Here is a 26,604-nt window from a genome sequence, read left to right on the forward strand (position 1 = left end):
TGTGTGGGGGGGAGTGTCCCTCAGCCCAGCCTGCCCCCTCTCACATACTGGGAGCTCTCAGGCGTTGACCCCCATCACCCTCCAATCGCAGGATCGGCCCCTTGCCCAGGCCTGACGCCTCCACCAGAGGTGTCAGGCTTGGACAGGGGACCTCCATCTCCCCCTGATCACTGGCTCTGGCCCCCGCCCAGGCCTGAGGCCTCTGGCCCAGGAATCATGCCTGGGCAGGGGACCCCCATCTCCCTCTGATCGCTTGCTCCACCCCCCGCCCAAGCCTGATGCCTCTGAACCAGGCTTCAGGCCTGGGCAAGGGGACCATCATATCCCCCCAACCCCCGGCTCCGCCCCTCACCCAGGCCTGATGCCTCCGCCAGAGGAGTTGACCCTCATCACCCTCCGATCACCAATCACCGGATCGGCCCCTTGACCAGGCCTGAGGCCTCCGGCAGAGGTGTCAGGCCTGGGCAAGGGACCCCCAGCTCCCCGCGGTTGCAGGCTCCGCCCCTGCCCAGGCCTAACGCCTCTGGCCTAGGCGTCCGGCCCGGGCAGCGGGAACCCGCAGCTGCAGCGGCCCCGCGATCGTGGGCTTCGCTTTAGGCCCAGGCAAGGGACCCCTAGCTCCTGGGACTGCCAGCTTCGACCGTGCCCAGCTCCCATCGCTGGCTCCACCCCTACTTCCTGCTATCACTGGCCAGGGCAGCAAAGGCGCCTGATTCTCCGATCATGGCTGGGGGGCAGGGCAAAGGCGGCCCCAGGGCCACCTTTGCCCTGCCCCCCAGCTCTTAGCTCCCCCCTGGGTTTCCAATCACTGTCAGTGGCAGGGGGCTTCTTCCTGCTTTCCCTTTCGCCTCCCTGCATTGTGCCTACATATGCAAATTAACCGCCATCTTGTTGGCAGTTAACTGCCAATCTTAGTTGGCATTTAATTTGCATATAGCCCTGATTAGCCAATGAAAAGGGTATCGTCGTACGCCAATTACCATTTTTCTCTTTTATTAGATAGGATTAGTTTCAGGTGTACAGCACAGTGGGTAGAAAATCATATACTTTACAAAGTGTTCCCCTTCATATTTCCAGTACCCACCTGGCACCATACATAGTTATTACAATATTATTGACAATATTCCCTATGCTGTACTTTATATTCCCACTAGAGGCCTGGTGCATGAAATTCGTGCTCAGGAGGGGTTGGTTCCTCAGCCTGGCCTGCACCCTCTCCAATCTGGGACCCCTCGGGGGATGTCTTATTGCCTAAACCAGCAGTAAGACATCCCTCTCGCAATCCAGGACCACTGGCTCCTAACCACTCACCTGCCTGCCTGTCTAATGCCCGCAACTGCCCTCCCCTGCCAGCCTGGTCGCCCCAACTGCCCTCCCCTGCCGGCCTGGTCACCTCCAATGGCCCTCCCCTGCTGGCCTAGTCGCCCCCAACTAACCTCCTCTGCCGGCCTGATCTTGCCCCTAACCGCTCTCCCCTGCTGGCCTGATCTTGCCCCTAAGTTCTCTCCCCTGCTGGCCTGATCACCCCTAACTGCCTCTGCCTTGGCCCCCACTACCATGGCTTTGTCTGGAAGGAAGTGGGAAGTCTGGAAGATGGCTGGTTGACCGGTCTAATTAGCACATTACCCTTTTATTAGTATAGATGACTATTCTGTAACTACCAACTTGTACTTATTAATTCCTTCACCTTTTTCACCTCAACCATATTCCTCTCTGGCAACCATTAGTCTGTTCTTTCTATCTATGAGTCTGTTTCAGTGTTGTTTATTCATTTATTTTGTTCTTTAGATTCCACATGTAAATGAAATCCCATGGTATTTGTCTTATTTCACTTAGCTTAATACCCTCTACGTCCAAATGATAATTCATTTTTGTGTGTTTGTCTATTGATGGGCACTTGGGTTGTTCCATATCTTGGCTGTTGTAAATAATGCTGCATTAAATATAGGGGTTCATTAGCCAGTTGTAGTCTTTACGATAAGTCCCCCCGCCCCTTCTTTCTTGCACTCAGACTTGGTTTAATCTTCGTGGTTAATGATTCTGAAGATGTGGATGGGATGCAAGATGCTGGAGTGGCTATTATGAGAGCATATAATTATGCTGCCCAAGAAGTGGATCATTATCACGCCTTCCAAACCCTGACACAGGTATGTTTTCATTCAAAATATTGAATTTTTAAATCTAACTTACTCTAAGAAACAGTATGTGGTAAGAGAATTTGTTATATCTGTAAAGAGAAAAGGTCAGAAATCACTAGTTAGTGTCTTTTGGTAAATGTGATGTTTTCTACTTGTTTTTAAAAAATGTTTGCTTTTCCCCCTCTTTAAGACCATCATGATATTTTCATTAGGACTCAGTTTATTATTCAAGTCACAAAATTCTTAATGTCTGCTTTCTTCATATTAACTGGAAACTTTTAAATGCCCTAATTTTACATATACTTAAAATTCTTGCTCAAGTTCAAATATAAAAAACTTCATATTCAATAAATTTAAAAAATTATTATATTCAGAAGAAGTTCCAATTACTCTGTTTACAGATTAGTGGTAATCATTGAAAACCATCTGAAGCAATTGATTCTCACCACTTTTATTTTACTTGGAAACATGGAGTCAGTCTGCTGTCTATTATGCTTATTATTTGGAGACTAAAGGCCCGGTGCACGGGATTCGTGCACTGGTGGGGGGGGCGTGGCCTGGGGATTGGCCTACTGTGGGAGCGCCACTAGTCCTGGTCAGCAGAGTGGCTGTGGACCCGCCCTCTGAAGGAGCGCACTGACCACCAGGGGGCAGCTCCTGTGTTGAGCATCTGCCCCCTGGTGGTCAGTGCCTGTCATAGCAACTGATCGTTCTGCCATTCAATCGATTTGTATATTAGGCTTTTATTATATAGGATTCAGTCAGGGGTGCTTTTAATTAGTTAAAATTCATGTTTATTTGGCTAACAGTTACCAAAGGCCCTTTTACCAGACCTTGTATTAGCTGTGAGGGATAAAGAAAGGGGGTAGGAAGTCACCTGTGTCCTCAGAGAACTTAGAGTCTAGTGGAGACACCTCCAGACTGTGGGAAGCATAGCTGACTATGGCTACACTAGGGCCTCAGACCACACAGAGTGGAGGTGGGCACTGTTAGGGAGGGGACACTGTCCCAGCTGAGTATAGGAAGAACAACCAGAGTAGTTTGAACAGTGGCTGCAAATCGGAGGTAGTGATTCTAAGTTGTTAATAGGAGTTGAGTATTGTGAGAGCCAAGTGGAGAGGAGAACCTGGTTATTGAAGCCAGGGAGTGCACAGGCGTCCAGATCCCAGAGTTAAGCTGCTATTAAAAACGCCATTCTGATCACATGTGGAGATGGATCTGATGAAGGTCAGGAGAGTGGCAGGGATGCCGGGCGAGCTGTTGCTGTTTCTCAGCGCAGTGAGGGTGGCGGGAGTTAGCAGGGCTGGGAGAACAAGGAAATCCAGAGGATGGTGTGTGAAGTCTGCTTTTTAAAGACTCCCCCCCCATAGCGATGTGAAGGAAAGGGTAATAGGAGTTTTCATTTGTTTTTGTTTATTCTTAATTGCAAAAGTAAAAAAAATTTCATTGTAAATGTTTTCCCCAAATTGTATTAAAGTGTTAATTTAAAATTTAGCTGTCTCCGCCCTCTAATCCTGCTCCTTAAAGTTAACCACCATTAAAAGGTTGCCTTGTATCCTTCTAGATGTTTCACGCACATGTATAGACATCTGTTTTATGTCTGCTTTATAAAAACAGGGATTTTTGCCATATATATTTTGCAATTTATTTCCTGTAAGCATCATGGACATGAGTTCTTATTTCCAGGATCTATGCTAATAAAAGCCTAGGTGGTCCTCCGCACAATGTCATCACAAGATGGCCGCCACAAGATGGCTGATGCACAGTGGAGGCGGGGCCTCTTGGAGGAGGTGGGTCACAGCAGGGGAGGGCAGTTGTGGGTGGTCAGGCCAGCAGGGGAACGGCTAGGGGGCGATCGGGCTGGCAGGCAGAAGCAGTTAGGGACCAATGGTCCCAGATTGTGAGAGGGATGGCCCAGATTGGAGAGGGTGCAGGCCACTAGTTACTTATAAATGTTCAGATTTTGAAAAATTTAACATAGTTTTACATTTGGGGTTTAATGTAAGTACGAACAGATTGGGTCATTTTAGCAATATATAGTTTCTAAGAAGGCATCTTGAAAATACTAGCAAATCGAATACAACAATACATTAAAAAAATAATATATCATGATAGAGTGGGGTTCATTCCAGGGCCACAGGATGGTTTAACACACACAAATCAATCAATACAATACACCACATTATCAAAACAAAGGATAAAAATCGTATGATTTTATTAATAGATGCAGAAAGAGCATTTGATAAGATACAACTTCAGAAAAGAAATGGAGCCCTAACTGGTTTGGCTCAGTGGATAGAGTGTCGGCCTGCAGACTGAAGGGTTCCAGGTTCGATTCTGGTCAAGGGCATGTACCTTGGTTGCTGGCACATTCCCAGTAGGGGTGTGCAGGAGGCAGCTGATCGATGTTTCTCTCTCATTGATGTTTCTAACTCTCTATCCCTCTCCCTTCCTCTCTATAAAAAAAATCAATAAAAATTAAAAAAAGAAAAGAAATGGGAAAAAAAAAATTCGTTTTGCAGTTGTCACCAGAAGAATAAGATACCTAGGAATAAACTTAACAAAGGATGTAAAGGACCTATATACCAAAAACTAGAAAGCATAATTAAGAGATGAAAAATTTTTTAATGAAATAGAGGGAAAAAATAATCAGATTTGTATAGAATCACAAAAGACCCCAAATAGCCAAAGCAGTCCTGAGAAAAAAATCAAAGCCAGAGGTATCACACTACCTGACTTCCAATTATGCCGGGAGCTGGTCCATCCTTGCTGTTTCAAGGGACCTGGCATATATGGCATACGGTTCTTAATATGTTTGCTCACCTTCTTGGCACTGTGTTTTAACCAAGGTCACCTCTCCGAGAAAGGTTGAATCCCCAAGTAGGGATTTTCCCCTGAAGTTAGGGAGGGAATAAAACCCCTCAACTAAGTGCCAGGCGGGTAATTAATCACTTTAACTACGAACAATCATGCTTAAGCTACATAATCTTTACTCCCTGGAATGGAGATAAGAAACGCCCTAACCTTTGTAATAGAGATTGATAGGATTGAATCAACTGGTATAAATACAGATGTAACTAGACAGCAAGACACAGAACTCAGAACACAGAACTTAGAAGAGAACCAAGAAGACAGAACCTACAGACAGAAGAACTTCGCTGGAGAGAACATGGCAAAAGATCCTGGACTGAACCTGACTACAGAAATTGGCGATAGAACCTGACTAGAACCTGGTGACTGAACCTGGCTGGAGAACCTAGCGAGGGAACATGGCCACAGAACCTGGCTGGAGATCCGAAGCAGAACCTCTCTGGAGATCCAGACCAGAACTTGGCTGGAGATCCTGGCTGGAGATCCTGGCTAGGCTGCTGATCGACTGAACGCTGTCTCCGTGTCCTTCCTTCTTCGCCGACTCCGTCCACACCTTTGGGGACCCCTGGACCTGCTGGGGCTGGACCCCGGCACAATTATACTACAGAGGTATGATAATCAGAACAGCATGGTACTGGCAGAAAAACACAGATCAATGGAACAGAATTGAGAGCCCAGAAATAAAACCACATGTAAATGGGCATATAATTCTTGACAAAAGGAAACAAAAACACACCATGTAGAAAAGAAAGCTTCTCCAATAAATGGTGCTGGGAGAATTGGAAAGCCACATGCAAATGAATGAAACTAGATTGCATTTTGTCCCTATGTACAAAAATTAATTCAGAATGCATAAAAAACCTAAATATAAGATCTGAAACAATAAAGTACATAGGAGAAAACATAGGAACTGAACTTAATGGACTGGACCTTGATCTTAGCAAACATTTTATGAATTTGACCCCAAAGGCAAGGGAAGTAAAGGCAAAAATAAATGAATGGACTTTATCAAACTAAAAGGCTTCTGTGCAGCAAAAGAAACTGCCAATAAAACAAAAAGGCAGCTGACCAGATGGGAGATGATATTTGCAAACGACAGCTCCCAAAGGTTTAATATCCAAAATCTCTAAAAAACTCATAAAATTCACCACCAAGCTAACAATCCAATAAAAAATGTGCATTTCTCCAAAAAGACAAGTGCCCAATGGATATATATGAAAATATGCCCAACCTTCGTAGGTAATAGGAAAATGCAAATCAAAACTACAGTGAGATACCACCTCACACCTGTTAGAATGGCTGTTACCAACAAGACAAGTAGTAACATGTTGGAGAGGTTGTGTAGAGAAGGAAACCCTCATTCACTGTTGGTGGGAATGTGGATTGTACAACCACTGTGGAAAACAGTCTGGCAGTTCCTCAAAAAATTAAGAATAGGGTTACCATATGACCCAGCAATCCCTCTCCTGGGTATCTACCTGAAATAAACACAAAAACGTTTATTTGCAAAGATATATGCGCATCTGTGTTCATTGAAGCATTATTCATTTTGGCCAAGACATGGAGACAACTGAAGTGTCCTTCGATTGAGGATGGGATAAAGAAGATATAGTATATACAGTATATATTATGGAATACTACTCAGCCATAAGAAAGGATGAAATACTACCATTTGCGACAACATGGATGAACCTTGAGAATATTATGCTAAGTGAAATAAGTCAGTCAGAAGAAGCTAAGAACCCTATGCTATCGCTAATGTGGATTATAAACTGAAACTTAGATACAGAGAACAGGATGATGATTACCAGAGGGAACGGGTGGGAGGGTGGGAACTAACGGGGCCTAGTGTTTGGTGACTGAAGATGATTTGACTGGATGGTGGCACACTGGAAACCTGTTAATACATTTAATTTTTGAAAAGAAGGCATATTGAGGTATATGGAAAAGAGAGTTGCTATTCCCTATTGACCCCATTTGACCTTTTAAGAAAAATAGTCATGTTTTCCTCCACATTCATTAATCTTTTGTAATAAACACTCTGAAATTTAAAAGTGTAGTTGGTTAACCAGTTATTTTTTTTCCAGATATATAACAAAGTAAGGACTGGAGAAAAGGTGAAAGTTGAACATGTGGTCAGTGTCCTGGAGAAGAAATACCCGTATGTAGAAGTGAACAGCATTGTGGGGATAGATTCTGCTTATGATCAGAATCGGAAGGTAAGGATTCTTCGGCATTTCTCATTTGACTACAACACGGCACTTTTCTTACCTCCCTCTTTTGAGGTTGTTGTTTGTAGTGGTGCTGGTTAACGTATTAGGTACTAGCATTTAAAAATTTAGAAACCAGATGACATCTCTGAGCTTGCAAATGTAGTTTATATTTCAGTTTTGTGAAGATAATGATTTTTTAGCTGGCATGTTAAATTGAAAAGCCTTTTCATTTTCACAATGCAATGATAGTACTTGTATGATATATATTCTGTATAAAATCTATTGTAAGTATGACGTATGACTGATAGCCAGGATATGAGGTATGACAGTGTGTATCATTTATAGTTATTCAGGCTAAAGATGGAAATGCCTTAAGAAATGTAATAAACAGTATGGCAAAATGTGGTAATAAAAATATAGAGAAATATTTGAAAATTTTATTTGAAGCTCGTATGTTCTTTAGGGCAATATTAAGTACAGTAAAGCTCTTACCTATTGCAAGCAGGAATGAGGTGGTCAGTTTTTTGAAAACAAATGTTGTGGCAATGAATCAAAATACATTGCCAGAACATTTTCATTTAAAACTATAAAAGGATATTTGTTTACAAACTGTTTTCTTTTTCTAAAATGAAGAACAAGGCCTTTGGTTCTTCTGTTTGGAAATCTGAGCTAGCATTCCTTTAGAAGTCATACTCATGATTGTTTATTTCTCTTTCATCTGAGTACGGAATCCTTTGATATTTTTATAATCTTCCTCTCCCCTTTTTTAGTTTTCTTACCCACATCTAATTCAGCATCAGCTGTTTTTAGTTTTTCACCTTTTTGAATTTTGCTACTTATTCATTTTCTTTTTCCTTGGGGAGACCAACTTTTTCTTTTGGCAGTCATATTTTATTTGCTGTATAATATTAAATTATGTTTTTTTCATTCACTAAGGAAAATAGTTGGTTTGGAAACAGACACAACTGATTTTTGGTAAACAAACAGCTCAGATAAGGGGAGCAAATATGTGTGCCTCCTAGAGAGTGGCTCACCAGTGTGAGGCTGAACATGGTCTACATCAGGTCATTGTTGTACTACCTTATATTGGTTCAGAGGTCTGCTACTATAAATGTTCCTCGTGCCCTAACCGGTTTGGCTCAGTGGATAGAGCCTGCGGACTGAAGGGTCCCAGGTTCGATTCCAGTCAAGGGCATGTACCTTGGTTGTGGGCACATCCCCAGTAGGGAGTGTGCAGGAGGCAGCTGATCGATGTTTCTCTCTCATCGATGTTTCTAACTCTTTCTGTCTCCCTTCCTCACTGTAAAAAATCAATAAAATATTTTTAAAAAATGTTCCACGTTTTAGAGATTCAACAAAATACTGTTCGGTAAGAACAAAACGTATCAACTAGAGACGTTTCTGAAATACTTTGAAATAAGGAATAATGTTTGACTTTTAAACATGCCTGGTAGTACTGTGTCAGCCCTTATATCATAGAAAGTGGAACAAGAGGTGGTGCCTATTGTGGGGGCGTCACACAGCCTGTTGGGGAGTGACACACAGGAAGAGCATTCAGTTTGGTGGTTGTGATGTTAGTGTTTGCATGTTGTAGGTGGGTGGCCTACAGTGGGCAGCTCTGCCAGTTTGGGGCAGTGATTGATGAAAGCTTCCTAGAGAGGTGGTGACACTTGTCTACCCTGGGAATGAAAGTTTTTAGAGGGATAAGTGAAAACAAAACAAAACACAAACCCACAGGTTTATTGATATTGAGTACAAAACTAATGAAAATACTAGCTCTGTACAAATTCGTTTGAAAAGGTAAATTCATATCAGGAGTTAGAGGGTCTATGAGGATGACAGCTTGTTTTTCCTCTTTACTATTTCTCCTCGTTACTATTTGTATTATGTGCTTTAGTATTGTTGGGCTTACAGCCAATGAAAAATATTTTTTTAATTAAATCTTTATTGTTCAGATTATTACAGTTGTTCCTCTTTTTCCCCCCATAACTCCCCTCCACCCGTTTCTCACGCCACCCTCCGCCGTGACTCCCCTCCCCCCCACTGTCCTCATCCATAGGTGCACGGTTTTTGTTCAGTCTCTTCCTGCATCCCCCACACCCCTTTCCCCCCCAAGAATAGTCAGTCCACTCCATTTCTATGCCCCTGATTCTATTATATTCACCAGTTTATTCTGTTCATCAGATTATTTATTCACTTGATTTTTAGATTTACTTGTTGATAGATGTGTATTTGTTGTTCATAGTTTGTATCTTTAACCATTTTCTACTTCTTCCTCTTCTTAAAGGATACCTTTCAGCATTTCATATATTACTGTTTTGGTGGTGATGAACTCCTTTAGCTTTTCCTTATCTGTGAAGCTCTTTCTCTGACCTTCAGTTCTGAATGATAGCTTTGCTGGATAAAGTAATCTTGGTTATAGGTTCTTGCTGTTCATCACTTTGAATATTACTTGCCACTCCCTTCTGGCCTGCAAAGTTTCTGTTGAGAAATCAGCTAACAGTCATATGGGTACTCCCTTGTAGGTAACTGACTGTTTTTCTCTTGCTGCTTTTAAGATTCTCTCTTTGTCTTTTGCCTTTGGCATTTTAATTATGATGTGTCTTGATGTAGTCCTCTTTGGATTCCTTTTGTTTGGGGTTCTCTGCGCTTCCTGGAGTTGTAAGTCTATTTCTTTCACCAGGTAGGGGAAGTTTTCTGTCATTATTTCTTCAAATAGGTTTTCAATATCTTGCTGTCTCTCTTCTTCTGGCACCCCTATAATTTGGATGTTGGTACGCTTGAAGCTGTCCCAGAGGTTCCTTACACTATCTTCATATTTTTGGATTCTTTTTTCATTTTGCTTTTCCAGTTGGGTGTTTTTTGCTTCTTTGTATTTCAAATCTTTGACTTGATTCTTGGGATCCTCTTGTCTGCTGTTGGGTGTCTGTATAATATTCTTTATTTCAGTCAGTGTATGCTTAATTTCTAGTTGGTCTTTTATCACAACCTCGAGGGTCTCATTAGATTTCTTGAGGGTCTCATTAAGTTTATTGGCGATTCCTAGAAAATTCTTGAAAAACCTCAAAAGTGTGGTTTTGAACTCTATATCCAGTAGTTTGCTTTCCTCCATTTCTGTCATTTGTGTCCTGTTTCTTTGTCTCCGCATTTTTTTATGCTTCACTGTGTCGATAGAGTGGCTTTCTGTGCTAGGTGTCCTATAGGGCCCAGTGGCTCAGCCTCCCCAATTACCTGAGGTAGACACTCTTGGTGCACCCCCTTGTGGGCTTTGTGCACAGTCTTGTTGTAGTTAAGCCTTGATTGTTGTAGGTAACTCTGGGAGGGATTGACGTCCAGGCCAATTGGCTGTGAGAATCAGCTGTGTCTGCAGTGGGAGAACTTCTGTGCTGGAGACACCCCTCCGGGGCATGACTTGCTTCAGTGGGGCTTTGGTGGTCACTGAGTCTGCCCCCTGAGTGTGTCCTTTATGAATCCGAGGAGCTGCAATCTGAATGGTCCACTCTGACCACCGGGCACACTGGCTCCTGGATCTCAAAGGAGGTGCTAATTTAGCTTCTGCCTGTGGTTATCCAGCTGGAGCCTGCTGTGACGCAATGCAAGTTGCCCTGGGGCCTTGGGACAGCTGCAGTTTGTTAGGTAATTATCAGATTGCAAAGGGCCAGGCCTTTCATATGCAAAAGCCTTGTGGCTTGGGCGGGGTGGGGTCCCAGGGGATCAACAGGGCGGAGCGAGCAGTTATGTCTGCTCTCAGTCCTGCCCTCAGAGGCCCTGCTTCTCAGTGTCCCGGCAATTGCTACAAGCACCCCCAAGAGAAAGCTGCCCTCGAGTTCCGACCGATGCCAGAGAGCCCAGTTTCTCCCGTATGAGTCAGGGTCCCCATAGACTCGCCCGGAACTGGAGCTCAGAGCTTGAGACTCCCTCCCGATTGAAAAAGACAACCGTATCCTAAGCCGCCAATCCTCTCCACATGCGCCTCTGTACCTCTGTATTTTACTTCCGCACCTCCTCTGAGTCTCGGTATGCTTTTCTCTTTCCTTCTAGTTGTAGAATTTCCACTCAGCCAGCCTTCCTGTGGTTTTGTATGATGTCCGTTCCGTCTTTTAGGTGTATTTTTGAAGTGGTTGTGTGAGGCAGCAATCTCCGGTGTTTACCTATGCCGCCATCTTGGTTTCTCCTGAAAAATATTTTCTTGCAGCTTTATTGAGGTACTTGGGGCCCAGTGCGTGAATTCGTGTACCTTGAAAGGAACTGTGGGCCGTGAGGCTGCCATGGGCACAGGTGCGGGTCTCAGCCTATCCTCTGCACCCCCACCCAACCTCCCCCTCACCCCCGCTGTGGGCCCTGGCCCCCTCTCTTCCGGCAGCCCTGCTTCTGCCACCGCCGCTCTCATGCGCTGATGGCGCTGAGTCTGCTCGCACACGCCAAGGGTGCGGAGAGATTGGGGCTGGCTCCAGCATCGGGTGGAGGGGATTGTGGAGAAGCCCTCAGGGGTGATTGGGGCTGGCAACCACTGCTCGCACTTGCTGACGGCGCCGAGTGATCGGGACTGGTACCGGGTGCCAGCAGCGGTTGCAAGCGGTGGCCCTGGTGCTGGCAGCAGGTGAGAGCGCTGGGTGGGACTGCGGCACAGAGGAGAAAAGAATTTTCAGTAACCACCAGAGGCTCGCCCTGATGACAGCGACTGGCGTTCTGCCTTGGTCTGGTGCCCCTGCTCAACTGCTCCGCCATCCTGCTGTGGCCAACACCCACCATGTTCCGCACTCTGCTGCCTGCTGCTGACGCCCGCCATGTTCCACACGTGCCCCCTGGTGGTGAGCGCACGTCATAGCAACTGGTTGTTCAGTTGTTCTGCCATTCGGTCTATTTGCATATTAGGGTTTTATGTATATATAGATAATTGGCTTATAATATTGTGTAAGTTTGAGGTGTACAGTTTGTTGATTTGATACATGATTATTCAGTAATGTTAACACCTCTATCACCTCACATAATTACCATTTCTTTTTTGTGGTGAGACTAAGATCTATTCTCTTAGCAATTTTCAAGTTTATAATACAGTATTGTTAAGTGTAATCATCATGCTGTACACTAGATACCCAGAACTTATAACTGGAAGTTTATATATTTTGAACAATATCTTCCCATGTACACCATACCCAGCTCCTGAAAACCACCATTCTAATGTTTCTATGAGTTCAGCTCTTTTAGATTCCACATATAAGTACTTGTCTGTCTCTTTCTGATTTGTTTAGATCCATGTTATTGCAAATGGCAGGACTTATTTATTTCTCATGGCTGAATAATATCTTCTATCCTATCCTATCCTATATAATAAGAGAGAAACATGCAAATTAACCATCCCTCTGCTAGGCTCAAGCCACACCCACAAGCCAATGAGGAGCAAGTATGCAAATTAACCCAACTAAGATGGCCACGGAGCTGGAGCGAGCAGGAGACTTGGGTTGCCCCTGGCAATGGAGGAAGCCAAGCTTCCCACCTGCCCTGGCTGGTCTTGGGCTCCGCTCAAGGCTACAAGTTTCAATTATAGAAGATAAATAATCCCAGAAAGAAAAGAGAAAAAGGAGATGCTGGGAGCTTGGGTCGCCGGGGAGCATGGCCAGCCTGAAAACAGCCATCAGCCCCTCACCCAGGCTGGCCAGGCGCCCCAGCAGGACTCCCTCACCCTGAAGGGGCTGTGGGCAGCCTGAAAACGGTCCTCAGCCCCTCACCCAGGCTGGCCACACCCCATGGGGTGAGGGTCCCCGCTGAGGGCTTGGCCAGTCTTCAAACAACCATCAGCTCCTCACCCAGGCTGGCCAGGCACCTCAGTGGGGACCCCCACCCTGAAGGGTATGTTGCCAGCCTGAAAATGGCCCTCAGCCCCTCATCCAGGCTGGCCAGGCACCCCTGCGGGACCCGCACCCTGATCCGGGACACTCTTCAGGGCAAACCAGCCAGCCCCAACCCATGCCCCAGGCCTCTATCCTATATAATGAGGGTAATATGCAAATTGACCCTAACTGCAGAATGACTGGGAATGACTGGTCACTATGACACACACTGACCACAAGGGGGCAGGCGCTCAATCCAGGAGCTTCCCCCTGGTGGTCAGTGCACTCCCACAGGGGGGCCTCTGCTCAGCTACAAGCCAGGCTGACGGCTGCCAGCACAGTAGTGGTGACAGGAGCCTCTTCCGCCTCCTCAGCAGCGCTAAGTATGTCCGATTGCAGCTTAGGCTTGCTCCCTGCTGGCAAGTGGACATCCCCTGAGGGCTCCTGGGCTGCCAGAGGGATGTCTGACTCCCAGCTTAGGTCTGATCCCCCCCGGGGAGCTGGCCTAAGCCAGCAGGTGGACATCCCCCAAGGGGTCCCAGACTGCAGGAGGGCACAGGCCGGGCTGAGGGACCCCTTCGAGTGCACAAATTTTTGTGCACCAGCCAGAAGGAAGGCCCCGGCCGGCAACCAAAAGGCCCTGATCGGCCCTGATCATCGGCCAGGCCTAGGGATCCTACCCGTGCACAAATTTTGTGCACCAGGCCTCTAGTTTCATCATATATATGTACACACACACACACACACACACACACACACACACACATTCACGCACTAGTGGCCCTGTGCTCGAATCCATGTGTTAGTAGCTCGCTACTGCTTGCCTCCGCTGGCCGCCCCACCCACCACCACTCATAGCTCTCCGCCGCTCTGTAGCTCACTTCCCCACCCTCCTGTAGCTCTCCGCTACTTGTAGCTTGCTGCCCTGCCCTCCTGTAGTCTCCGCCACTTGTAGCTCGCTGCCCCGCCCTCCTGGTGATTGGTCATTACCGTCACAGAGTAACAACCATTTGCATATTACCTCTTTATTATATAGGCTATCTTACATATCCATTCAACTGCTGACAGACACTTAGGTTGATTCCATATCTTGGGTCTTGTAAGTCATGCTGCAGTGGATAACATGGGAATGCAGATATCTGAGAGCCTGTCTCCATTCCCTTTAGCTCTATCTCCAGAAGTGAGATTGCTGGATCATATCATAGTTTATAATTTCTGAGGAACCTTCATACATTTTTCTATGGTGGCTGCACCAACTTATATTCCCATCAACTGCATGAGGGTTCCCTTTTCTTCATACCTTCATGTATATTTGTTATCTCTTGACTTTTTGATGATGGCCTTTAACAGGTATACGATAATAACTCATCTTAGTTTTTATTCACATTTCTGTGATGATTAGCGACATTTGACACTTTTTCATGTACTTGTCAGTCATCTCTATGACTTTAGCAAAATATCTTTCAGTTCTTCTACCCCTTATTAGTCAGACATTTTTTTCTTACATATTTTGGATATTAACCCCTTATCATATATATATGATTTGTATATATTCAATAGATAGTTTCTTTATATTGTTGTTTGCTTCTTTTTCTATATAGAAGCTTTTAATTTTCCTGTAGTCCCATTAGTTTATTTTTGCTTATGCTTTTGTTCTTTTATCTAAAAAAAGTCATTGCCATGACTGATGTCAAGGAGCTTTTTCCATCTGTTTTCTCCTAGGGGTTTTATGTTTTCAGGCCTGTGTTTTAGTCTTTCATCCATTTCTAGTTAATTTTTGTGAGTAGTGTAAGATATGGTCCAATTTCATTCTTCTGCATGTGTTTATCCAGTTTTCTCAGCACCATTTATCAAAGAAACTATCCTTTCCCCATTGAGTATTCTTGGCTTCCTTGTCTAACATTAGTTGACTATATATGCATAGATTTATTTCTGAGTTCTTGATTCTCTGGTTGTGTGTTTATTTTTATGTAGTACCATGCTGTTTTAATTACATATTATTATAATACTAGAGGCCCGGTGCACGAAAATTCATGCACTCTGGGGGTCCCTCAGCCTGGCCTGCGCCCTTTCGCAGTCCGGGACCCTTCGGGGTATGTCCACCTACCGACTTAGGCCCACTTCCCGGGTGATCGGGTCTAAGCTGGCAGCCTGGGAGCCCTGGGAGGTGATATCTGACTGTGGCTTAGTCTGCTGAGGAGGCAGGAGAGGCTCCGCTGCCACCACTACGCTCACAGCCATCGCTCAGCTTGTTGCTTTGCGGAGCTCCCCCTGTGGGAGCCCACTGACCACCAGGGAACAGCTCCTGCATTGAGCGTCTGCCCCCTGGTGGTCAGTGCGCATCATAGCAACCAGTCGTTCTGCTGTTAGTGTCACTTTGCATATTACCCTTTTATTTTATAGGACTAGAGGCCCGGTGCACAAATTCGTGCACCAGTGGAGTCTCTTGGCCTTGCTTGCGGGATTGGGCTGAAACCGGCTCTTTGACATCCTCCGAGGGATCCCGGATTGTGAGAGGGCACAGGCCAGGCCAAGGGACCCCACTGGTGCATGATCAGGACCGGGGAGGGATGTGGGAGGTTGGCCAGCCGGGGAGGGACCGCGGGAGGGCTCCAGGGTGTGTCTGGCTCGTCTTGCTCAGTCCAATTGGCCAGACCCCAGCAGCAAGCTAACCTACCAGATGGAGTGTCTGCCTCCTAGTGGTCAGTGCATGTCATAGTGACTGATCAGCCAGTTGACTGTCTGCCTCCTGGTGGTCAGTGCACATCATAGCAAGTAGTTGAGCAGCCTTAGCATATTATTAGCATATTACTCTTTGATTGGTTGAATGGCAGACCAGATGACCGGACACTTAGCATATTAGGGTTTTATTATATAGGACTAGAGGCCCAGTGCACAAAAATTTGTGCACTCGGGGGGTGAGGTCCCTCAGACCAGCCTGCGCCCATTCACAGTCCAGGACACCTTGGGGATGTCCACCTGTTGACTTAGGCCCACTCCCCAGGGGATCAGGCCTAAGCTTGCAGTCAGGCATCCTTCTAGCAGCCAGGGAGCCCTTGGGGATGTCCAACTAAAGGCTTAGACCCCCAAGGGATCAGGTCTAAACTGTTAGTTGGACATTCTTAGTGCTGCCGTGGAGGTGGGAGAGGCTCCTGGCACCACCACTGCACTGGCCAGCCATGAACCAGCTTCTGGCTGAGTGGCACTCCCCATATGGAAGTGCACTGACCACCAGGGGTCAGCTCCTGCATTGAACATCTGCCCCTTGGTGGCCAGTGCGCATAATAGCAACCGGTCATTCTGCCATTCAGTCAATGTGCATATTAGCCTTTTATTATTATTACTAGTGGCCCGGTGCACAAAATTTGTGCGGGGTGGGGGGGGGGGCGGGAGGGTGCGTCCCTCAGCCCGGCCTGCGCCCATTTGCAGTCCAGGACCCCTTGGGGGATGTCCACCTGTTGACTTAGGCCCACTTCCCGTGGGGATCAGGCTTAAGCTTGCAGTCAGACATCCTTCTGGCAGCCAGGGAGCCCTCAGGGGATGTCCGACTAAAGGCTTAGGCCCCAAGGGATCGGGCCTAAACTGTTAGTTGGGCATTCTTGGTGCTGCCACGGAGGTGGGAGAAGCTCCTGCCACCATCACTGCACTGGCCAGCCATGAGCCAGCTTCTGGCTGCGTGGCACTACTCCTCGATCTGACCTAAACCCTAGAGATTAGTACTTCATTTTACAACTTTTTCTCAGTTTATAGGCAGCAGCAAACTCAGACCACACAGTCGGGTGTGCGAGAAATGTTGCTTTCTTTATTGTTTTGTAACCAAACCTAACTTCAGCCTCAGCCCCAATTCTGCCAAGTGAATAAACAAAAACAAAATATTATTTAACTTAGGTTCCCCACCCCCTTCTCTGGAGTTGTACTTCCATGTCAGATAGTTTATATCTCAGGCAGAGGTGCCAAAGAACCGAGCAGGTCAAGAACATCTGGACCTCAGTGTTCTGTCTGGGCTGGCCCCCACCTAGCTGCCCTTGACCCTCACCTCAGAGCTCAAGTCCTTGCTGATCCCTGGTATATTCTCCTCATCTGGGCCTTGAGGCCTCTTGAGTCCAATTTGCTCTCTCCCTCCCTCCCTGCCACCTTCTCTCTCTCACACAAAGAGCTATTGGGTTTTCTGGGGTGAGGTCCTCTGACTCCTCCTCAGCCCCGTTGCATGGACACCATCTTGGTGCCTTGGTCACGGCCACAAAGCTGTGTGGCTGCTCTCAGACCCTCAGTCTCCTGTGACTCAGCGGGAGGGGAGGGTCACAGTCCTTTTTACATGGCCGCCAACAAACACTCAGTGTTCCTTCCCTCTAGTTCTCCTTCTCCTCCTCACCCCAGTCCAGGCATGTCTATGTGCAGGGCAGGGGAGGGTGGGAGGCAGGCGTGTCTCTGACCCAGCACACAGGCTTCCAGATCCACTGCTCCCCCAGGAGGTCCTCCATGCTCTGGACCGCGACACCCAGAACCTGCCCGCTCTCAGCTGCAGGTCTTTGCCCGCAGTGGTCAAGTCTGTTTAGAGCAGTGGTTCTCAACCTTGGCTGCACATTAGAATCACCTGGGAATCTTTTCAAAATCCTGATTTCTGGGCCTCATCCTCCGGAAATTCTGTTTCTTTGTTACTAATGTTGTGGCTCTACCCCAGGGGTGGGCAAACTTTTTGACTCGAGGGCCACAATGGGTTCTTAAACTGGACCGGAGGGCCGGAACAAAAGCATGGATGGAGTGTTTGTGTGAACTAATATAAATTCAAAGTAAACATCCTATCTAATAAAAGAGAAACATGGTAATTGGCGTACAACCGCTACCCTTCCCATTGGCTAATCAGGGAGATATGCAAATTAACTGCCAGCCAAGATGGCGGCCGACAGCCAGGCAGCTTGAAACTAACATGAGGCTTGCTTGCTTCAGTGATGGAGGACTCCAACATTCCCCGCCTGCCTTGCCAGCCTCTGAGCTGCAACTCTAAGCAACTATGTAACAAATATAGAAGCTAAACAAAACCCCAGAAACCAGCTTTAGTCCGCTGGGCTTCAGCCAGCAGGATCGCAACATTGTAAGCAAAGGCCAGAAACCTACATTCAGCAGCGGAGGCCTAAGAGCTGGAGCCAAGCCTCAAAGCTAAAGCTGGCCCAGAATAAAAAAAAGAAAAGAAAAAAAGGAGCGGTTGGGAGCTTCAGTCACCACCAGCCTGAAAACAGCTCTCAGCCCCTCACCCAGACTGGCCAGGCACCCCAGTGGGGACCCCCATCCTGAAGGGTGTGTGACCAGCTGCAAACAGCCATCATACCCTCACCCAGGCTGGCCAGGCACCCCAGTGGGGACCCCCACTCTGAAGGATGTGTGACCAGCTGCAAAGAGCCATCAGCCCCTCACCCAGGCTGGCCAGGCACCCCAGTGGGGACCCCCACCCTGATTCAGGACACCCTTAGGGCAAACCATCCGGCCTCCACCCATGCACCAGGCCTCTACCCTATATAGTAAAAGGGTAATATGCCTCCCAGCACCGGGATCAGAGCCTGGCACCGGGATCAGCGTGACAGGGCAGCGCCCAAACCCCCTGATTGCCCTGTGGCTCTGTGTGTGACAGGGGGCGGGGCCACAACCTCCCTATCTGCCCTGCTCTGTTCGTGACAGGGGAAGGCACCCTAACCCCGTGATCAGCCCTGCTCTGTGCCTGATGGGGGGAGCTCCCCAACCCCCTGATTGCCCTGCGGCTCTGTGTGTGACAGCGTGCGGCACCCCAACCCCCTGATCGGCCCTGCTCTGTGCATGACCAGGGGCGGCGCCCCAACTCCCCAATCCGCCCTGCTCTGTGCATGACGGGGCGGCACCCCAACTCCGCAATCGGCCCTGCTCTGAGCCCGACCAGGGGCTGCACCTAGGGATTGGGCCTGCCCTCTGCCACCTGGGAGCAGGCCTAAGCCAGCAGGTCGTTATCTCCCGAGGGGTCCCAGACTGCGAGAGGGCACAGGCCGGGCTGAGGGACTCCCCTCCCCCCCGAGTGCACAAATTTTTGTGCACCGGGCTTCTAGTCATTACATAAAAGGGTACGGTCTTTTTTTTCAATAGTTTTCTTCATTTCAAACGGGCCGGATTCGGCCCGCGGGCCGTAGTTTGCCCACGGATGCTCTACCCCATAACCAAGAAACAGAATTTCCAGAGGATGAGGCCCAGGAATCAGGATTTTAAAAAGATTCCCAGGTGATTCTAATGTGCAGCCAAGGTTGAGAACCACTGGTTTAGAGGCTTGAAGTCAAGAAGTGCCTCTTTGTTCTCTGCTTTCTGGAGGCGGTCAGCGTGGAACATTCCTGCCTGGACTGGGGAGGGGTCTCTGGGTGTTAAGAATACCAGGAGGGAGAGCACAGACTCCTCCTAGAGCTCTGAGATGGGAAAGGCAGCACCCCCTCACCTCTAACCCCAGGACGTTTCTTTAGAAGCAGAAGTCTCATCCTGTGCAGGGGCCTGTGCTGGCTGCCTCAGTTTCTCAGAGACATCGAATTTGATGAGCGTCTTTTCCCCACTGCAGTAGCTGCTTCATTTGTTCATTCTCGCATTTTTCATTAGCTGCTAAATCGCCCCTGTGGCTGCAAACCTGTTGTGCCTGACTCAGCCAGTGGGGAGCTATGGGAGCTGTGCAGAGACAGGGGAAGGGGGAGGGGAACCCGGCCTGCAGAGAGGGTCAGTGGTGCCTGCCAGGCTGTCTCAGAGGATGTGGCTTAGGTTAGGTCCTGTCCTTTGGCGACTTTAGGAGGGGAGGCCGTGTCCTCCGCTCCCCACTTTGACTCAGGGGTGGAAGTTATCCTTGCTCTCTGGCCTCATAACTCAGTGGATCATAGTGGGATGCGGCAGGCAGGCGGCTTCTGTGGCTGCACACAGGCACGGGCTGGTGGCTTCTACAGCCGTACACAGGCGCAGGCCTGCAACCCGGGACGGGATCAGGTCACAGGAGGCGGCAGGCGGCTTCTGTGGCTGCACATGCTGTGGGCAGGCGGCTTCAGAGGCTGCACACGGGCTCGGAGTGTCAGCTTCTGCTGCCGCACACGGGTGCGGGCAGGCGGCTTCTGGGGGGTCGGGGTTGCCGCCTGGCCTGCTTCCGGGCCCTCCCGCCCTCCAATCACGATGGCGATCTCGGGGCCGCAGGCCAGTGGCCTGTCCCGGGAGTCCGGGGTTGCCCCCTGGCCTGCGCCCCGGCCCTCCCGCCCTCCAATCGCAGGGCGCAGGCCCTCCCACCCTCGGATGCCATGGCGATCGCTGGGCGCAGGCCAGCCGGCAACCCTGGCCCCCGGGGCGTCAGGGGTTGGGGCCTGGCCTGTGCCTCGGTCCTCCAGCACTCTAATCGCCATGGCAATCGCTGGGCATAGGCCAGTCGGCAACCCCGCCCCGGGGGTACCGGGGTTGCGGCCTGACCTGTGCCCCGGCCCTCCCGCACTCCGATCACCATGGCGATCTTGGGGCCGCAGGCCAGCCACCAGCCCCGGGAGTCCGGGGTTGCCACCTGGCCTGCGCCCAGACCTCCCGCTCTCGGATCGCAGGCGCAGGCCCTCCCGCCCTTCAATCACCGTGGCAATCGCTCCACGCAGGCCAGCCGGCAACCCCAACTGTCTTTCCAATGGCGATCACCGGCTGAAGGCAGCCTTTGCCCACCCCCCAGCTCTCGCCTGCCGCCTGGGTTGCCAATCACCATTCTTCAGTCCTTCCCCTTTCGCCTCCCAGCATTGTGGCAACATATGCAAATTAACTGCCATCTTTGTTGGTGGTTAACTGCCATCTTGGCTGGCAGTTAATTTGCATATTGCCCTGATTAGCCAATGGGAAGGGTAGCGGATGTACAGCTAATTACCATGTTTCTCTTTTATTAGATAGGATATAGGATGTCCCTATTTTCCCCCCTTTTGCCCCTCTACTCAGCTCTTTTCCCCCACTTCTCTCTGGCCATCACCATATTGTTGTCTGTGTCCATGGGTTGTGCATATATTTTCTTTGGCTAATCCCTTCTTTAAATTCACTTTTTTAAATTTGTATTTTCAGATAAGTGCTTATAACTGCACTATTATATATTTTCTATTATATCATTTAGAATTAAGGTTTTTTTAATTGAACCCTTGTAAATTTAAGCGCAATTTAATAAATTATGCTGGAAGCAATTAGGAGATTTTTCATGTAATGCAGATACATTTCAATTAATATTTTATTAATTTTTAATTTTTTTAATATTTTAATTTGAAATAATATCATACATCTAAATAAACTATAAAATACTACAGCATATTATATATACCCTTCACCCAATTTCTTAGGTGTTAATAATTTAAACACAACCATTATACAACTAACAGAATTTGGAATATATTTTTCTTATAATCTCTTTAATGTTACTTAATCCATTCATTTTGTTTTTGTTAATCTTCACCCAAGGATATTTTTCCATTGAATTTTAGAGAGAGTGAAGGGAAAGGGAGACACATTGATTGGTTGCCTCCTACACATGCTCTGATAGGGACTGGGGATCAAGCCACCAACTGAGGTACAAGCCCTTGACTGGAATCGAACCTGGGACCCTTCAGTCCATGGGCTAATGCTCTATCCACTGAGCAAAACAGGCTGCAGCTTAGTTCATTTACTTTTAATCTATATGTGTCTTTATATTTCAAGTGGGTTTTGTTTTTGATTCACCCTCATAATCTATCCTTTAATTGGTGCATTTATGCCACTGACTTTCAGAGTGCTTACTGATAGAGCTACTACCATATCAGGCAGCTTCTGGGTCTTCTGGGTCCCGTCCTGCCTTGCCTTTTTTTCTTTTCTTTTTTTCTAAGACATTTCACTTTATTTAAAAGAAGCCAATATACAGGATATAAAGGGTATGATATTTACAACAGTATAATAAATAGGTTGGTTTCCCGGTAGGATCAGTAGTCTTTCAGTAAGTATAAAACCCCCTTCCCCTTGATGCTCAACCCAGCTGGCAGACAAACAGCAACAGTGGGTGGGATGGGACTGCAGGATAGAAAGTCTCCCTGAAGGGATTAAAAATCACGTAGAGGCTAAAATGTCCACGAAGGGGTCTTGGGGGTGAGGGGTGCCTCTGCCTCATTCCTTCGAGGGCTTGGCAGCAGGAATGCTGAGGGATTTGCCCCAAACTAACACACGGCCCACCCTCAGCCTGTAAATCTTCCACCCATGGAATATTCCCTTCCCGAGAGAATCAGCCCTAATCCCTCAGCCAGTGCCTGGAGGAGCAGCCCAGGCCGTGGGCACAGCCAGGACTGTGGACATTTCATGGCCTTTCCACTCCCACTCCAGCTGCCTAACAACTCTGCACTGCTCCCCTCGCCCACCTCCCCCGTCACTCCGTCAAGGCGCCGTGCACAGGAGGGGACACTGGTTTTCCCATGCCCATTGGGAACTGGCTGTTTCTGTTTTCTGGAGTAGAAAGGTTCCTGTGGGTTGAGTAAATGCTCTGCTTGGCAAGAAGTTCTGAAACAGAGCCCCTGACCACACCCACCTCCTCTGGGCATGGAGCAGCTCCGGCCCTCAGAGCTCATCTCTCCGGCAGAACTGAAGGGAAGGCCATGTATACCCTTCTGTCCCTCACCCTTCACATGCCCAGAACCATCAGTGTCACACTTCCTAATTCCTATCACTGTATTTAATTAGTTCCATACTGTTTTACTAATCCTGAATCTAAACAGATTGGTTCAAAAGGAGAGCCTTCTATTTTTAAAGTAGCTGGGGCTTCTAGGGGAAGGCCTTGACTTGTAGCCTGGACCGCTGATGGGCGGTTCCCAGGCCCCAAGGCAAGACCGGCTGCTGGGGCGGGCCTTCCCTTGCAGCCCGGACCGCTGATTTGCGGTTCCCAGGGCTCAAGGCAAGACCGGCTGCTGGGGCTTCTGGGGGTGGTCCCCACTGGGGTGCCTGGCCAGTCTGGGTGAGGGGCTGAGGGCTGTTTTCAGGCTGGCGGGTGACTGAAGCTCCCAACCCCTCCTTTTTTCTTTTTTTTTTATTCTGGGATTTATTTACCTTCTATGGCTGTCACTGGAGCTGAGAGCCGGCTTTAGCTCTGAGGCCGGCTCCAGCTTGAGGCCTTGGCTGCTGAAAGCAGTTTATCTAGGCTTTGTTTAGCTTCTATAATTGAAACTCTGTTGCCATCACTGGCGCTCGAAGTTCTGAGCCCGCTGCCAGCTGAAAGCAGGAATCGGGTTTCTTTAGCTTCTGTAATTGCAACATTGTTGCAAACAGAGCTCAGAGGTGGGCTGCCGCAGGCCGGGAACATAGGCTTCCTCCGTCACTGGAGCAATCAAGCTGCCTGGCTGCCGGCTGCCATCTTGGTTGGCAGTTAATTTGCATATCCTGCTGATTAGCCAATGGGAAGTGTTCAGGGGTTAGCCAATGGGAAGGGTGTCGGGGTTATGGTCAGTTTGCATGTTTCTCTTTTATTAGATAGGATAGTTTGAAATCAGGAAGTGTGATATCTCCAGCTTTGTTCTTTCTCAGGATTGCCCTGGCTATTTGGGATCTTTTTTAGTTCCATACCAATTTAAGGAATGTTTTTTCTTTATTTCTGTGAAATATGCCATTGGAATTTTTACAGAGATTGCATTGAATCTATAGATGGCTTCGGGTAAGGTGGACATGGGATCATGTACATGGGATGGGATATCTGTGTGTGTGTGTTTGTGTATGTGTGTGTGAGAGAGAGATTTTCGTTTTTCTTCATCAAAGTCTTATAGTTTTCAGTGAACAAATTTTTACCCTCTTGGTCAAATTTGTTCCTAAGTATCTTATTGTTTTTCATGCTATTGTGAGTGGGTTCCTCCCTGCCCCCAGATAGTTTGTTGTTGGTGTGTGAACACCATCACGTCCGTGATGCTGACGTCAGGAAAATGATTTCTGAATTTTGATTTGTTTGCTGCAAGTTTATTGAATTTGGTGATTATTCTAATAGTTTTTTGGTGGAGTCTTTAGGATATTCTACATATAAGATCATATCACCTGCAAACAAAAGTAGTTTTACTTCTTTCTTTCCAGTATGGATGCCTTTTCTTTCTTTTTCTTACCTGATTGCTTTTGCTAGGACTTCTAGCACTTCGTTGAATAGGAATGGTGAGAGTAGGAGTTTTGAGTTCTTCTTGATCTTAGAGGAAAAGCTTTTAGTCTTTTACCTGTGAGAATGATGTTAGCTGTGGGCCTATTACATATAGCCTTTATTATGTTGGATAGGTTCCTTCTGTGCTCAGTTTTTCTTTTTTTTCTTTTTTTTGTCAAATGCTTTTTTCTGTATCTATTGAGATGATCATATGATTTTTATTTTTCATTCTATTAATGTGGTATATCACATTTATTGATTTGCACACGTTGAATCATCCTTGCATCCTAGGAATAAATTCCACTTGAGCATAATGTGTGATCCTTTTAATGTGCTGTCGAGTATGGTTTGCTAATATTTTGTTGAGAATGTTTGCATCTATGTTCATCAACTTGTCATTTTCTTTAGTGTCCTTATCTGTCTTTGGTACCTGGTAATGCTGGTCTAGTAAATTGTTTTTGGGAATGTTTATTCTTCAGTTCTTAGGATGAGTTTGAGAAAGATTAGTTCTAATTCTTCTTTATATATTTGGTAGAGTTCTCCAGGGAAACCATGTAGTCCTTTCCTTTGTTGGGAGGTCTTTGATTACTGATTCAGACTCCTTACTCATTGGTCTATTCAGATTTTCTATTTCTTCATGATTCAGTCTTGGTAGGTTGTATGTTTCTAGGAATTTCTCCATGTCTTCTAGGTTTTCCAATTTGTTGATCTATAAATTTTTTATAGTAGTCTCTTACGATCTTTTGTATTTCTGTGGTATTAGTTGTATGTCTTTTCTTTCATTTTTTATGTTATTATTTGAGGGTTTTTTTGTTAGTTAAATCTAGGTAAAGGTTTGTCAATTTTGTTTATCTTTTCAAAAAACCAGTTCCTAGTTTTGTTACTCTTTTTTGTTGTTTTTCTGGTCTCTGTGTCTTTTATTTTTTTCTGTGATCTTTATTTCCTGATGATTTTCTGATCTTTATTTCTGCCAACTTTGGGCTTTGTTGTTGTTCTTTTTTAATCCTTCTTGTCATTCTTTGCCTTTTGTTTGGAGTATTTAACACAGTTACATTTAGAGTAATTATTGTTAGGTAAGGGATGTATTAATGCCATCTTATTAGTTATTTTATGGCTGTTGTAGTTCCTTTGTCCCTTTCTTTCTGTCTTCTTTGGTGAAGTGATGATTATCTGTGGTGTGCTTTGGTTCCTTTACCTTTTGTGAATCTGTAGATTCTGGCTTTGCGCTTACTGTGAGGATTACGTATAACATCTTTTATAGTCTGCTTTACATTGGTAAAAACTTTTATCACATACAGAACTCTACCCTTTTACTCCATGTTTTTGATGTCACAACTTACCTCTTTTCATAGTGTGTATTCATGAACAAATTACAGGTATGGTTATTTTTAATAGTCTTGTCCCTAAAATCTAGTGTTAAGTGGTCAACAAACCACCACATTACAATATTAGAATATTCTGAATTTGACTGTATACTTACCCTTACCAGTGTGTTGTATGTTTTTATATTAATGATTAGAATCCTTTCACTTCAGCTTAAAGAACTCCTTTTGGCATTTTTTGTGGGGCAGGTTTAGTAGTGATGAACTCTTAACTTTTGTTTGTCTGGGAAAGTCTTTACTTCATTTCCAGAGGCTACCTTTGCCCAGGAGAGTATTTTCGGTGGGCAGTTTTTTCTTTCAGCACTTTGAACACACCAGGTCGTTCTCCTTGCCTACGAGTTTCTGCTGAGAAAGCTGCTGACAGCCTTCCTTTAAAGCAGCGAGATTCTTCTCTCTTCTGCTTTGAATATTCTCTCTCTGACTGACTTTCGACAGTGTCATGGTCATGTCTGTAGCTCAGGATCTCCTTTGGTTTGACGACTTCATGAGGTTGGACACCAGAATCTCTCCCCAGATTGGAACGTTCTCGGCCATTTCTTAAAATAAGCTTTCTGCCTCTTCTCCGTCTCGTCTCCTTCTGGGACTCCAGTGATTTAACCAGATACCATTTCTTTCTTTCACGCGTTTTTCTTTGTTCTCCTCTGGCTGTATCATTTCAAAGTTCCTCTCTTCTAACTCAAGGATTTATTTCTTCTGATTGATTGATTTGATGTTAAGGCTGTTTTCATTTCATTCATTGATTTCTTAGCTCTAGAATTTCTGCTTGGTTCTTTTATTATGATTTCTCTGTTTTTGTTAAACTTTTCATTTTGTTTAGATATTGTTTTCCTGATTTTGTTGAATTCTTTTTCCTTTTTTTTTTTTTGTAGCTTATTGCATTTCCCTAAAATAGCTATTTTATATTTCTTCATTGGGTAAATCACAGGTCTCCGTGTCTTTGGGATCAGCTAGCTGAAGATGATTGTGATTCTTTGGTGATGTTATACTTTCTTTATTTTTCATGTTTCTTGCAGTTTTGCATTGCTTTCTTTGCATTTGAAGTAG

General features: G+C 46.5%; 1 protein-coding gene across 4 annotated transcripts in view; it reads left to right on the forward strand.

Annotated features, from left to right (window-relative positions):
- Positions 1-26,604, forward strand: part of UGGT1 (UDP-glucose glycoprotein glucosyltransferase 1) — a 173,858-nt gene that overhangs the window by 70,867 nt on the left and 76,387 nt on the right. For all 4 annotated transcript variants that reach the window (XM_059704829.1, XM_059704832.1, XM_059704831.1 and 1 more), the window contains 2 exons: positions 2,012-2,147; positions 7,097-7,228. In XM_059704829.1, the coding sequence (XP_059560812.1) occupies positions 2,012-2,147; positions 7,097-7,228 (268 nt within the window). The remainder of the gene's footprint in view (positions 1-2,011; positions 2,148-7,096; positions 7,229-26,604) is intronic.

This window comes from Myotis daubentonii, chromosome 7 (assembly GCF_963259705.1).
Source record: "Myotis daubentonii chromosome 7, mMyoDau2.1, whole genome shotgun sequence".
Lineage (NCBI taxonomy): Eukaryota > Metazoa > Chordata > Mammalia > Chiroptera > Vespertilionidae > Myotis > Myotis daubentonii.